The sequence below is a fragment of the Sesamum indicum genome, linkage group LG2, assembly GCF_026168435.1.
Source record: "Sesamum indicum cultivar Baizhima isolate 11 linkage group LG2, ASM2616843v1, whole genome shotgun sequence".
NCBI classification, from domain to species: domain Eukaryota; kingdom Viridiplantae; phylum Streptophyta; class Magnoliopsida; order Lamiales; family Pedaliaceae; genus Sesamum; species Sesamum indicum.
In genome coordinates this window covers 18,933,204-18,948,771 of record NC_142658.1, presented here as the reverse complement: position 1 = coordinate 18,948,771, position 15,568 = coordinate 18,933,204, and the positions used below count along the sequence as shown (strand labels likewise).

At 30.8% G+C, this 15,568-nt stretch overlaps 1 protein-coding gene across 10 annotated transcripts; it reads right to left on the bottom strand.

The window, feature by feature from the left end:
• Positions 1-1,106: 1,106 nt before the first annotated feature.
• LOC105156166 (zinc finger protein 4) lies at positions 1,107-4,241 on the bottom strand. Of its 10 annotated transcripts, none has more exons than XM_011072227.3 (3): positions 3,961-4,241; positions 3,066-3,141; positions 1,107-2,168 (listed from the first exon to the last, which is right to left on the bottom strand). In XM_011072227.3, the coding sequence occupies exon 3, from the start codon at positions 2,111-2,113 to the stop codon at positions 1,376-1,378; it is 738 nt and encodes a 245-aa protein (XP_011070529.1). In that variant the 5' UTR covers positions 2,114-2,168; positions 3,066-3,141; positions 3,961-4,241; the 3' UTR covers positions 1,107-1,375. The 10 variants fall into 10 exon arrangements, with proteins under 10 accessions (XP_011070529.1, XP_011070525.1, XP_011070528.1 ...); XM_011072223.3 differs by having other exon boundaries at positions 1,107-2,212; positions 3,961-4,240; XM_011072226.3 differs by having other exon boundaries at positions 1,107-2,165; positions 3,961-4,240.
• Positions 4,242-15,568: the final 11,327 nt, after the last annotated feature.

The window sequence follows — 15,568 nt, the reverse complement described above, 5'->3', positions numbered from 1 at the left end:
TAAGAGAATTAATTAAAATTACATTAAACTTAATTTTCTATGTTAAGGACTATGAATTTGCTTGAGGGAATTTTATTCAGTAATGAGATGATAATATAATGAGTTTTTTTTTTATGTATTTATTGGCTTATAATGAAGAGCTTTAATAGAATTAAACTATAAAATAAAATCCTACTAAATATAAATTTAGTAAAACACGTAATGAATAAATAAAACTCTATTTTCTAGTTATGTTGAAAATCGTACGTAAGAATGGAGAGTGAGTGAAAAACGACCGAAAAAATCAGTTCAAGAATTGCTTAAAACGTGATAACTCTTTGAACTTACCTAGGCCCCTATTTATAGGAGGAAGACAAGAAAAACATGAAGGCGACTAAGGGTAGTTAAGATATCTCCAAATCTTTTTTGGGATTTTTTATTTTATTGGATATATATTATCTAGTCGTTTGCCATATCATATTAGCCCCACACCGACAAAAATGGGATTTATCACATCAATAAGCAAGTATGAAAAAATCAATATAATAGCTACAATCATCTCTATCCATGAGATTATAAGCATAGCTAGCATGTTCATTCCTGCTAGCATGTTTTAGTGTTGATGTGGGCAAGGATTGAGGTGTTTGTTGAGTTGGATGAACCCTCAACTATCTATAATTAGACCTAAATTGGTTGTTGTTTTAGCAGCAGATGGAGGGTAACTAAGTTGATTAGGGTGGTGGCATTTTGAGCTTCAAATTGGGCATTACCACAGATATAGAGCTTGAGAGAAAAGGGTATCATAGAGCTTGAGAACATGATTCATGTCATGTTCACTCTATAATACTCCATTCCCCTAATGTGATTTGGTATCAAATTTTAATTGAAAAGTTGAAAGTTGTGTATATACTTAGTTTACTATATTTAATTGAAATAATGAGTGGGGGTTAATAATATCACAGTATTGCTTTTTCAGATGAGATGGTATTTAGTTTGTTATATAACCAAAGTTTATTGTAGAGAAGGAATGGGTTGAAGGACAAATTTAGAGTCTTTCTTTTATAATATTCATAGATAGATTACATTTAAAATAAAAAAATCAATGAGATGTTCTAATGGGATGCACATATTAAAGCAGTGAGTAGTCCAAATAGGAAGTAGAGAAAAATACATTAATTGTTGGTAATTGAGTGAAATTGAAGTCTATGATCCCAAGTAGCAAAAACAACATAATCCCTTCAGCATCTTCACATCCATGATCCATCAATTTGAATGCTATAAATGCTTCAGAATCAACCCTCACTTTCATCCCTAACCACTCAAATCTCTGTACAATATACATAACAAATTAATCCCAAGAGTTCAAAAGAAAATGGCACTAGCCAAAAACTTGTTATCAAAGTTTTAGGTTTAGATCAGGAAGGGATGAATCTTTCCTCGCCGGTGGAGCTGTTGCTATGAAGTTTATGTCGGGACGTTGGCCGGAATCAAGCCCCGGATTGCCCTGAAGCCCCTCGATTTGTCGGAAACTTCCGGGCCACGACAGCTCCGCTTCGTCGTACTGATCCATGTACACAGGCAACCCGAAGTAACCTTGTTCGACAAACCTGGCTCCGCCTCTTATCCCGTGCAACGGCCTACCAGGACTTTGAACAATTTGTTGGTGCACTGAAGAATGAGCCTCGATGCCAAGGGACCGGAATGCGGACCCATGCAGCGGGAGCGACGCCAAGCTAGCGTATCGGTCGGAGAACATTCCCATTCTCATGGCCCTCTTAGCTAGTGTCCTCTCCCTCTTGTGTGCATTCTGGTGTCCACCTAATGCTTGCGAGCTGTAAAACTTTCGTCGACAATAATTGCAAGAGAAAACTCGGGAAGCTGGTGGGGGATGCTCTGCCACTCTACCGGCAGTCTCAGCTGAGCCTTTCGGCTCAGCATCGCAACCGTTGATGCCAAGTGTGAGGTCGAGGATGACCGGCATGGTGTCATTGTGATGCCCTGGAGAATCTTCCAGGCAGGAAGAGTGGTTATTGCTTTCCTTGGAGTGGACAGGAGAGACTTCTTGATTGGAAGCTACTTGGCTGCTCACTTCAGATTCATCTTCAGACTCAATGTTGAAATTAGGAGGCATCATAGTTGGATGAGAAATGAAATGTTGATCCTTCTCCAGGAATTGTGCTAAATAACTGCTGATTTAATTGACAGAAGCCGATATTAGAGTATAAGTTGCTATCTGCAGACAGAAAGAAAGCGTGTGTTTTGAGTGTCCGTAAATGCAAGCATGCACGTAATGTTTCGTGCATGCATAATTTGTGTGTACGTCTGTATGTATGTGCGAGAGAGAGAGAGACGCAAATTTGAGGTTCAATTATCAATCATTTACAATCTCCTGAAGTCAACAAATGGCACTTGAGTATCAGGATAATTAAAAAGAACAAGAATATGCACTGGTAATAGCGCACAGTCTCAAGATCTGATATAGGTCCAGACAAGATGCTTAAATTGTGAACAAACAAACAATAACCAATCGCTACCTAAAATCCAACAGGCTTAATGTCATCTCACAAAGTGATACTCTAGGGGAAAACATATTGATACAAGATAGTCTAAATTCCCGGCAGGCACATTTTCCTCGTACCAGCACTTCCTGATATGCATGCTATAACATAAACTGACATTAAGAATGTAACTTCTATGCCTTTCCATATATATAGTTTCCCATTTAGAGGTGATTTCGATGCCTACAAAGAGACTTTTAATAAATGCTGATAGCAAATTATCTTTCTAAGAGATCAACAGCTGTTTCTAAGACATCGCATCAAGGCTAGCAACCCCTCATCCTTGTTTTCTGTCAAGACAAGATCGATCAATTATACAAGACAAACATCACGTTATGTCTTCAATGTTTTCATTTTCTTACACATATATGTGAATTTTTCGTCTTAACTACAGTTTTCTAATGCATGCCACAATCTTAAGGCAACTGTAGAGTAAGTGCTGATTATTTATTGTTCTCCAGAATTCTTACTACATATGCAGTGAACTGAATCACAGTAACCTGATGTCAAGAATTCCTAGTACTTTACCTTGAGTTACCAAGGGTTACACAGCATCAACAACAATCTGGAGTGGTCAGTACAAAATTCTTTGAGACAGGACATGCTTCAAGGAACAAACGAGGTACAATAAGTACAAATAAAGAACGACGTCGATCATGGAAAACATCATGAATCAGACAGAGGAATCTCAAAACATTGAACAAGAACATGACATTTATGAATAATGAAAAAGGAACTCCTGGATACAAATTTCCCCTTTCTTGGGAGACGCAGGAGACAAGTAGCTACTTGAACATCGTCGAGTTCTTCGACTGTATACATAGCTGAGTAATTCACTGATGTTCACATTTGACAGCAACAAATAATTTTCAACCATTTTGAGATTTTATTTAATGACAATGGATCCGCTAATGTAAAAAGCACAGACAATCAAGAACTTGTTAATAGAAAACAATCCCAAAATACTAGTGAGACACAACAGTCCCTTGTTAGTAATTACCTCTAGATTCACAGTGGAAATAGAGAGCATATGAAGTTTAAGAAAAAAAAAAACATAGAAAATTTTCCACAAATGAGCTCAATACAACTAAAGGAAAAATGAAGCTAGTTCAAAGGGAATTGCCCAGATCATCAATCCTATTACAACATCAAGAATTTCAGAGAAACAAGACAAGCCCATTCAAGGTAGAGCAAAAAGGAACCACCCATCAGCAAGAAACTGCAGATTTAAACAGAATCAAGAATCTCCACACACAAAAAATCCACCTTTATGCAGTAGCAAGAACAAACAGTATATCTAGAAGCAAGTAAGCAAGAAGAGAAAACAAAAAAGAGCATAAAAGCAATGAACAAAAGAAGGCTGCCAAGCTAGGCTACAAAGTGAGGTGAAAAAAAAAAAGGCCTTTAACACACTAATAAGTACCTTTGAAGGGCTCAGGAGCTTCAGCTTCCGTGTGTGAAAAGACAGATTTTTGCAGAGGGGATTCTTAGTTTTTACCAAATATGGGTGAGGAGGAAAGAGTGAGAAACACAAGAACTAGATGGAGATAAGATCATTGGAGAGAGAAAGAGAGAGAGAGAGGGAGAGAGAAGGTGGTGGGACGTCAGATAAGTCAGATGGAAAAGCAGATTATACAGATACAGGGGATGGGGTGGGGTGGGGGGGAGGTAGGGGACACAAGACACTATTTTTGTTGGGCTCTTTGAACTACAATGAAACGAAATGTGATGTGAAAATGAAAAGCATTATTAAGCATTAGTTATAGGACAGAGGAAGAAAAAGGTTGAGAGAGAGAGAGAGAGAGAGTGTGGTGAGTCCCCACTGAGCATGGAAACTAGTGTATGCTGCTGTTGCTGTATTCCCCTGTTGAAGGATCCTCCAATACCACCTTCTTCCAATCCACCAAAGAAAGAATAAAGCATGTTCAAGAATCCCTTTGTTTGTATTCATTGAATTCAATTGAAGCTCTTACTCCTTTCTTGTGCCTTGTTTGGTTGGAGTTCATTCAAACAAGAATCTCAACTACTTTCATCATTAGTCCCTCCTAAACTTACATTTTGTTTTCCTTTAAGGTTTGTAATAGGAGTGGTAGTATAAAGTTAAAAATACGTAAAATTTTTAATATTTTTTTTAATAATATATCATATCGAAAAAAAATTGTTAGTGGGCAATTTTGTTTTTATGCAAAAGCATATGAAGACATGAAAGTGTCGAATACGTAAGTTTCTCAATTTTATATTTTAGAGTAATTGTTGATAAAAAGAATCCGATTTTTCTAGTTGAAAGATGAGAGAGAAGAGAACTTGTAAAAAAAATAAAGATTATGTCAAATTTTCACTCCCTTTGCTTTTCTCTTTTCTCCTATCCAAAAAATATATGGTTCGGGTTCGAGCCGCAACGACCCTGAGAATAATCTAATTCTGGCAGGTGTTTGGGACTGATAAACCAAGCAGAGGTTAATTAAGCTTGTCACAATATCACCAATTAAAACACTTTGATGCTTAAATATTGCAAGATCAAGAAAAGATAAAAAAAAAAAAGATTTTATAAATAAATGACGTACTTTTTGTTCCAAGTGATTTTGAAGTAATTATAGAGTAAAATGTTTGTACTTATACTGATTCACGTGTCGTGATTTTAACCTTTCAAGTGTTGAAGTATCGATAATTGTGATTCTTGATCACTGAATTGGGTTAGATCTGCAGCCTAATTCTCATAAAAAATGTATGAATTTTAATTTTATTTGGGTATTTAAAATTCTATAAACGATATTTGTATCTTTTAAATAGCCTTATTAGAACCTTATCACCACATATTTTGGAGAAAATAATATTACAATAATAAGATTATGCAGTGAATCGCATGTCGGTATAATTATGTGCAAGAAGGCGAAAATACAATTCATTTAATTATTCTAAAATGCATTATGTTATCGGGGCCAACTAAAGAATGTGACGAAAATCAAAAGAAAAATAATAATAATAATTACACTGAACGTTCGTGAGAATTTACGTAATTACACGTCGATTTTTTATAATTTGAAAAATTATATCTAATATTCTTAATTTTGTTTCTATTTACAAATAGATTTTCTGTTCCTAAAAAATAAGGATAATTATACTCTCCTTCCCTGAGTTTTGGTGTAATTACAATATAAACCCCTGTAGTTTGAGAAATTACATCTAACACCCCTGAGGTTTGCTTCTATCCAACAAATAAGTCCCTTTGCGAGTCAAAGTTCATCGAATTTGCTGATATTAACAAAAAAGATTATACTGACTTATTGCATGTCAAATAAATTTTTTAAAATCAAATTACCCTCATATGTCTTCACGCGTTAATCTATATGAGCAGGTATATCTTCACCTTTATAGGAATAGTTTAGTACGGAAAAAATTGTTTGACCTGTAATAAGTCAGTAATAGATCAATCGAGAGTAAATATCAATTTTTATTCAATTTTTTTATTAATATCTGTAAATTCAGTTAATTTTGACAAATGAATGGATTTATTTGTTAGACAAAAATAAATTTTAAGTGTGCTAAATGTAATTTTTCAAACTACATGATCTAGGTGTAATCACACCAAACCTCAGAAGAAGGAGTGTAATTATCCCTAAAAATATCTAAATTTACTGATATTAGTATGCGAAGATGTATAAGAATAGTTTTGTAATAAAATATTTATTTGACCTGTAATAAGTCAATTGAGCGAATTTTTCTTTCAATTTTTTTGCTAATTTCAGCACATTCATTAAATTTTAACTAAATAATAATTTATGTAATATATCAAATCACAGGAAAATTTAAGTACCAAACCACCGAGAAGGAGCGGTATTGAATCTATTGATTATCCAAACAAAACAACAACAACTTCTTTCAAAATTTAGAAAACAAACAAGCCCTTGCTACAGTTTTACTTTTTGGTCCTTTCCGTTTATCCCCTCGAGTTCATGAGATTCACGACTTTCACTACTCCACCAGTTGCCTTTGAGAGTCCAAACACAAAGTACGCTATTTGAGTCCAGATATTATACAAAAGTCGTGGTTAGTAGAACAAAGGACAACACCCCCTGTTATGTACTCTCTCCTACATTTATAGGCTTTCATTATTTATTTAATATTTTTAAATATATATATATATATGTAGGTTGATCAGAATATAATGATGATAGTCGATTTAATATGTAAAATATATTAAATAAAAAAATAATTAACACTTATATTTGATATTATATGTATGTAGTAAAATATTTTAAAATATATTTTAAAATAATTCTCACGAGCAATAGCATATACGAACAAAATATATTTTTCAAATAAGATTAAAAACATATATTTCACAAACAAGCACAGTCTTAAGAAGCTTCGTCTTGTTTTTTATTTTTAAGATTTTTGAATCGAGCATCCATATTTAACAATAGCCAAACTTTAGACATAAAATTACATATATTTAAAAAAAATATATATGTTCAATTGAGTAACAAATAATGGATTGCCAAAAATATTATTTGATTTACCACTTATTGCACTATTTTCAAGGCCCATGTCAAGAAAAATAGTGATCATTTTAAATTCTGAATATTTTTTTAAATAATAGTAAAATACAATTTGAGATGTCAAAATTATTTATTTAAAAAGATTATATATACATTAATTATTTTGATTTTAATATACTTTTTAAGGAGCTATTCTATCAAGTATTTTGAGATCTCGACCCTTTCTTTCTCGCTCCCTGCTCTTGCTTAGGTCGGATTCGTTTTGTCTTTATTTATTAAATATAAAAACTCAAAATATTCATTATTACTTATTTTTATTTTCTCTCTATTTTCTCTCCAATCTCAGTACGCCAAAGATTGAGGTGTGTTGAGATTGAAAATAAATAAATTAAGTACAGGCTGAGCAAAATTAAGTACTTAATTCGTGATAATTAGTAATTTAATAATATAGACAATATTCAGATCAAAACATGAAAATCAGTTAAAAGTTGTGCGAATGAAGAACACAACAAGGCCGACGGAGGGTTAGATGCTTCTTTTTTCAAAATGTCGAAGTACATTTTAAACCTTTTCTTTTTTTCAGTTCATGAAGTTTTGCGCCTATTTCGTTATTTATAATGGATAATTTGAATTGGGTAAAGTGCAATTAATTTTCTTGACATACTACAAATCAGTAAAAACAAATCCTATAAAAAAAAAAAGTAAATTTATCACCTTGTGTGTTGAAAAATGAAACAAATTACCTCCCTAACAACGGTTTACATAAATTGATAATTTACTAATTATATTTTTATAATATCATTGAGAGTAAATTGCGTTTAATCTAATTTGAATTCGACCCCATTAAAAGTCATTAGACTACAAGTTCAAATAGTAGAAGAAGTGTACATATTTATGCTATTCTTGATATGAAAACTATAATTTAAATGATTTTTATAGAATAATTCTTGAGGATTTCATTCACTTAATTATAATTTTAACATAATAATGTAATGAATACAACAATCAATTCCAGACACCAGCTAACAAAATGCGTAGATATTTCTGCAACTGGAAATGAAGTCTATATATAATTAAATATTAATAAAAAAAATTATTTTGCTTGCTGGTATTTCAAATTATACATATTATACGTGCATTTCACGTGCTTGTATTGTGATAGATTTTCCTCGAATATCGTGTATTATTACTACACCTTGGACCCAAAAAAAACAAATAAAATAATAATATATGATAAAGTACTTTTGTCAAGTAGTATTTGTCTGAGAAAATGGCCACCCATAACCTCCCCCATACCCCCACCCCCCCAACCCATCCCTCCCCAGTGAAATTAGTGCTCAAAATTCCTTCTTGCCCCTTTGCAGGCCATTCACAGCATACCACATGTTTTTTCATGCTCCCTATTCTTTTTTCAAATAATTATATTTACGCCCCTTTAATTTATTCCTGTATTTTGAATAATTATACACATACTCTTCCCCTCCTCCCCTCAAAAAAAAAAAAAAAAATTCAACATTATTAACGCAAAATACTTTTATATTTTACTGTTATGGGTGATTTTTATAATTATGTAAAAAGTAAGAGTAATTTGTATAAATAAATTAAAATTCAGGGATATGAATGTTATTATCCTTCTTTTTTTTTTATTCCTTTTTCACCCACATTACAGATGTGGACCACTCCCACTTATAAAGGTTGTGATTCTCTTCCAACTATAATATGACCCAAGACTTTGAGTTATTCCTCCCCCCCCCCCCCCCCCCCAACCCCAATACTCGATATTTTAAACTGAATAGTTAGTGGTCTTATTCCAATAATATTTGTTATTCCTATTTTTAATTTTTTAAATAGAACAATGAGTACGTTATATGAAGGATATTTTTAAAAAAAATTGCTGAAAGACCCCTTTATTAAAGAAGTATATAAAAGATGCCCCAGAATTTCTTTTCCTTTCTTTTGAGGGAGGAGACATTGTTTTATATTTGAATCTTTTATTATAAAATAATTTTATATTTTTTATTGAGACGTTTGTCGTAATTTTCATATTAACAATTTTAGCTCCGAATCATGGGGTTCTTCAATCCCTTTTAGCAATTTCCGCATCTTAAGGGACTTGTAGTTAGTTTTATCATTTTTATGTCCTTCTTGACAATTTATCATCTTGAAGTCCTCTAGCCTTTTTGACATTCTTAGGACGTTGGTCTCCACGTCAGCCACTTTGGGCATATCTGCATTTTGACCCTGCATTAGTCGGAAAATAGCATATTCACCCCCATGATAGAAAGAATGTCCTTTTTAGTACATGCATTTGCATAATAATATAATAAAAACAACACAAAATGCATGAACCGACAGTCGCTTCTAATCTGTTTAGATATATCATAGTAATAATAATATTTTTTTAAAAAAATAAAGGTACTTTGATAATCACCTTTATTAATTGATAATATAAATAAATTACTAAAGTTTTCAAAGTAATTATTTTAAGTAATTTATGTGAATGGTTGTGGTGTCCCACGAGTATGTAAGTGGGGCCCACACGTAAGACTTCGACGGGCTGAATTAATAATTAATTATTATTATTTTTGTCGTCTTTCTCTTATAATTAGTGTGAATATTATAGCCACTCCATGATTGATTTTTTAATAATGTCATTTTTGCAATCTAGGACTATTTAGATTATATATTTAGTTCGAATCTTACATATTGATAGTTTTTTGGAGTTGGTTCTAATACCATTTACGCGAATTAAGACCATATCATATATATTTATTCGATCTTTCCACATGGATAATTCTTTTGGCATAATCATTGGAATTTTCATATTACATTGTATGCGGCATAATTACATTGATTTCAAATAATTAGATTTTGAAATAACTAATTTTATTTAACTAACTTTTTATTGCTTAATCCAACAACAAAATGATTAAAGCAACCCTTAAATCATTTTTTAAAACTTAATAAGAAAAATATACTCTAAATCCAATGGGAACTAATGTCACTGTGCGTCTAATATCAATCGAAAACGAGGAATTTGAAGTGTTTTAGAAGTTACAATATTTCGTTTACTAAGTGAAATGCCTTTTTAAAGACAAATCTGTGAAGTTCATAAAGTTAGACTAATCACATTGCACACAATATCATTCTGACATTGTTTGTGGAAATAAGGTTGTACTCGTCCCAAGCTTTGTTTGGAGGGAGGGGGTGATGATATTTGTTACTCATCATACATCGATCTCTAACGATGAAATTATGTGAGTCTATAAACCCCAAAACATCCGCTTCCTGTAGGGTTTCAGAAGTAAATCATTGATAAAATCAAAGTGGATAATACATCATAAACAAATAATAGATTATATGCCTCATGCTACATCAGTTGATGATACCGCCAGGCCTCCCACATTGATTTCGTACGAGAAGTTTGAATGGCCCGTAAGATCATCATGATGCACACGCATCCCAAAGTAATTGCATACAAGAAGCTTGAGAGGCCTATAAAATCTCTAAGGTTCCTATTTTGCACTATCCGCCCCATGTTGTCACACATCCCATATTGATTACATACAAGAAATTTGAGTGACTTACATTATTCCTAACGCTTCCTTTCCCTAATGATAAATTCTTAAGGCTCATTAATCGAAATGGACAACACCTCACACAGTAGGACATCGATCGTATCATACACTCCATTATATTTTGTTAACTATCTACACATTAATACTGTCTATATCATTTATAAATTTAAAAAAAAATATCATTTAAATACATAATATGTAAATACAAAATATAATATTACTTACAATAAAAAAAAAAATCAATCTTGTTGTCCACGTCACCTTGGACTTTGGTATACTTTTGAAGACAAGTTGGAGCACTAACCCAAAAGTAAAACTCCACTAATTGCAGCATTAAAATAACATTATCCTAATTAAATCAAGATTTGGAGAAGATCACCATTCACCTCCATAATTATCTTTTTATTTCTTTAATCATAATTATTAATTCCAATACCTTCATTAATTACTAATATATCTCGTAATCATAAATTATTACCTAGTGGAAGGAATGTTGATTCCCATCGAGCCCCTAACCTCCATTTTTTATTAATTAAATTGTACATTTTTCTTTTAATTTTAATAACTAAAAAACTTTCGTACGATGTTTGTTAACTAGATTCTTTACAACATCGTTATACGATCTTTCGTACGTATATGATATCGTGTCTATGTTTAACCAACGTGTTTTTGTATATGTGGAATTATTAAATTAAATTCATATATATTTATAAGAAGAATTTGTATTTGTTCGCAAAGAGTACTTTTAATCATTTATTAAAAATTATTTTAACATAAAAATTACCGCAACGTCGAAGAACAAAATGAGTCATATTTATTAAATGTACATAAAAAATATCTTTATTTTTTATGAAATTAAAATGTCAAACAACTTTTAATTAATTGTCGACGGAACGAGAAATATTATTCTTTTTCCCATATAAATATCTATTTTTAAAAAATAATTTGTATAAATAGACCAAAAATTAGAGACAATAAATTTAATTGTCCCAAATACTTAATAAGAGTCCAATAGGAAATTTTAAATAAGAGATGAGATTTTCGTATGGTTTTCTTTTTTTGCTTTATTCTCTTCCTTTTTAGAAAAACAAAAATCTTTATCAGTCATTTTCCTTCTTTTTGTTTTGTCTTTTTCATATTATTACAGATCATCATCGTCAGCTACTTCACTGCGTTAGACTAGTCTATATATATATATATATATATTAAAATATTAATATTAAATATTTTTTTAAAAATAATCTTGATTTTTAAATAAGTGGCTGTTTAAAAGGAAAATTAAGTACATTTACACCTCTTGATCTACAGTTTATTTACAGAAATTATTCTTATCTTTTACGTAATTATAAAAATCACCCATGACGGCAAAAGAACAGGAATAGTTCGAACTTTTAAAAAGTATGAATGATTTATATAAATGATGTTAACATTTTTTGAGGATGTTTGTATAATTTATTAAAAGATAAAAATAATTTGTATAAATAAATCATAAACGAAAAGTGTAGATATAAGTATCTCTTGTTTAAACGGGTCGTCGTTTGTGTGTGTGGGGGAACATACGAGTATGTACGACGTAGAATGTCCAAGCCCAAACTACTGTATCTATACAGTCTAGATCAATGACATTATGGGCCACGACCCAATTCAACTGCGGTGGTGATTATAGAAATAGCCGAGGCTAGTTTAGAAATTTCCAACCTCTTAAGTTTTGCTTTATCAAAAAATTATGGGTAAATTGCAACGAGCTCTCCTGAAATTTTGACGATGCCTGATTTTATTGGTCATTTAAGAATTAGTCAAATCCGTTAATTTCTGTTAGATTTTTTTTTCATTTTTATGGTGAATTGACCAAAATGCGCTTGTAGAGTATGAATTATAACTTTATTATTTAAAATTTTCTAAAAAAAAGTTACGGACTAAGTAGATAATCTTTTTATAATTTTAAAATTTTTTCCATTCACCCCATCCGAGCTTTTTTAAAAAAAATAATTTTAAAAATATATACAGCAAAAGTAAAATTGATAATTTTATACCTCTTTTCAAGAAGTACATAATTTTATCAAACATCAGAGATTATTTATAATTTTCAAATAATAAGAGACTATTCATAATTATGGCAAACCTAATGAGTGCCCGTCGTAATTTACCCTTGAAAGAAATAATTATCATTTATATGAAAATATTGATTTACGAGTCATTTGAAATTCTGTTTTCAAATTCATCTCTCAAATCAAAATCCATCAGTTAAAATATAAAATAAGGTTTTGATCGGATTTAAGTATTTCAGAACTGAAGATTACGATTTACAGGACATGTTTGGATACTTATAAATTTTTGAATTTTAAATTATTAACCAGCATTGCTTTTAGCTATTCTCTATATTAATGTAGTGGGCTTTAAATCCACCTGATACCATATTGAAGTTTTTTTTAAAGTATAAATCTCTTTATGATTAAAATTGGGGGGAAAAATCCATTTATTTAAAAGAAATACTTTATTTCGGGAGGATGGTTCCAAACACGCCCTAACTTTACTGGAAGGGTCTCCAAGGGTACATGGCCCAGCTCGTATGTGGGTTTGACCCGTGAGTGTAAGTGGGCCTTGAACTCGGCTGCACACTCACAACCTATACACATTTTTTAATTATTATTATTATTAAGAGTCATATTTCAATGCTAATTATTTAATTTAACATTAAATAAAGACACAATAATAATTTATTTAAAAAATTAAGATTCAAATACGGAATTAATAATTTACTTTAATATTTGGCATTAAGTTCAAATGTATATAAAATAATAATTAATTACTATTTTGTGATTATTTTTATGTATATATGAATGACAAAATTAAAATACTTCCGAAATAACAATTATATCTATGGAATTATTTTTTTTTTACATAAGTTATAAATGCTCAATCCTAATATTTTTTCAAACTAAAATGACTAAATTATCATAAAGTTAAAGTTGGAAGTTATCTTAGTTGGTACAATTGTTGACATAAAAATTTGGAATAAATTATCAATTAAAATTATTTTTTCTAAAATAATAAATTCGCAAACAGTTCATACCAAAATTTGGGTCTTATGTATTTTTATAAATTGATTGAAGATAACATATAAAATTATTATTTTTTAATTTGAATTGACTAATTGGATAAAATATGTCCAAATACGATCCATCGAAAAGCTGATACTATGTCAAAGCTCATAATATTTAACCTCAACAAAAGTGAACTTAAAACTACCAAACTCCTTGCTCGTGCCTTAAAAGGGGGAGGGGGGGGGGGAGGGGGCACCGGGACAATATATACTACATATTGTATACATATAGTAAGTCCACAACGACTCAAATTTAAAACAATTTCTAATTCATTACCACGACAAAACTCGGCAACTGCAAGATTCCAACATCTTTTTTGTTATAAAATCATCAAAATTTTCCCCCATTAAATTGGCCCCAAATTACGAATAAATTATGTATTATTCTAACATCTTAGTCCCCACATCCTAAGATGTCTTATTATATGTTTAGTCAAAAAGAATTAATTGGAACATAGACATACATAATATTTGAGGGAGACATAAGTAGATTAGTGGTTGACCAACGTGACGAGATTCCACATTTGATACGATTAAGATTTTGGTGCTACAAAATTCCCATAAATATTCTCATCTTGCTGTGGATTATTGACTTTGAAAATCCCCTCACGGGGCATGGGATTTTCCATCTCTATACATGTGCATTTAAATTACCTTCACATCCTCTTCAATTACATTAAAATATACATTATTAAACCTTAATTTTGTCAATTAAATTAGGCGTAATCCACAATCTGTTCTCCAAGTTTCAACTTCCCATTTTGAAATAGACAACTGTCCACGAAAATTCTAACTCGGACAGAGTTTGATTAAATCTGACTTAATTATATAATAAGTGTGATACAATTACTGTGTTATTAGTGTACAATTTAAAAAAAATAACAAATCACATGACAAATATATCATACTTACTGTGTGATATATTTGAATAAGAATTGTTCCTTTTCTCGTATCTCGACTCCTATGCTCTAATTTTGAGAAAGTTCAGAATAAATTAAACACAATTAATAAAGTTAACTTTCAATTATATTCTCAAAGAAAGTCCAGTCGATCATATTATCACTCAAATTTATTTGAATTATTGACTGAATCGAGTCCAACGACCTTTATCGAATTGACAAAGTTGAATTCAAATAGTTTGATACTTACTAAACTTATTTTATTATTTTTCAATAATCAAATCAACTTAGAACGAAGTTTGAAAATACACCGAATAAAATATTTTGCTCAAGTTTAATTCGTTAAGTTTAACAAATTGAATTTAAACCACTTTCCATTGATCATCGAGCAATTTTACTTAATTTTACAGTCGTATAATCCTATACGTCATTAAAAATCATATTTTGAGGTCAAGAACCAACAAAAAAAAAAATACATTTTATTCGTACATGTATACGTATAAAAAATATAACACGTGACGAATTTTAAAAAGGAGTAGCTAGGTAAAATATAATTAATTAGGGCTAGCAATTGGGCGGGTGCAGAATTAATAAATCTGGTCTAACAATTTGCGTTAATTAAACTTGTAGCTTACTCTAATTTGAACTTCCTCCTCGAAAACTTTGTGATATCTACTTCAACAAGATAGAGAAAATTGTATTTTTGGTTCCAATTTTAGAACTTTTTTTTTTTAATTTAGTCTTATTTATTACGATTTTCTCATGTTGCATTTTATAAGTTGATTTTTTTTTTAATTTTAATCCTTATATATATTTTTTGTTCAGTAATTAAGGGAGTCATTAGCAGTTTCACGTCCGTATATACATACTTTTGCATTTTTTTTGAAAAAAAAAAACAAGCAATAATTACACTATTATTTTAAAATGTCAATGATCAACAATTTATTTTTTT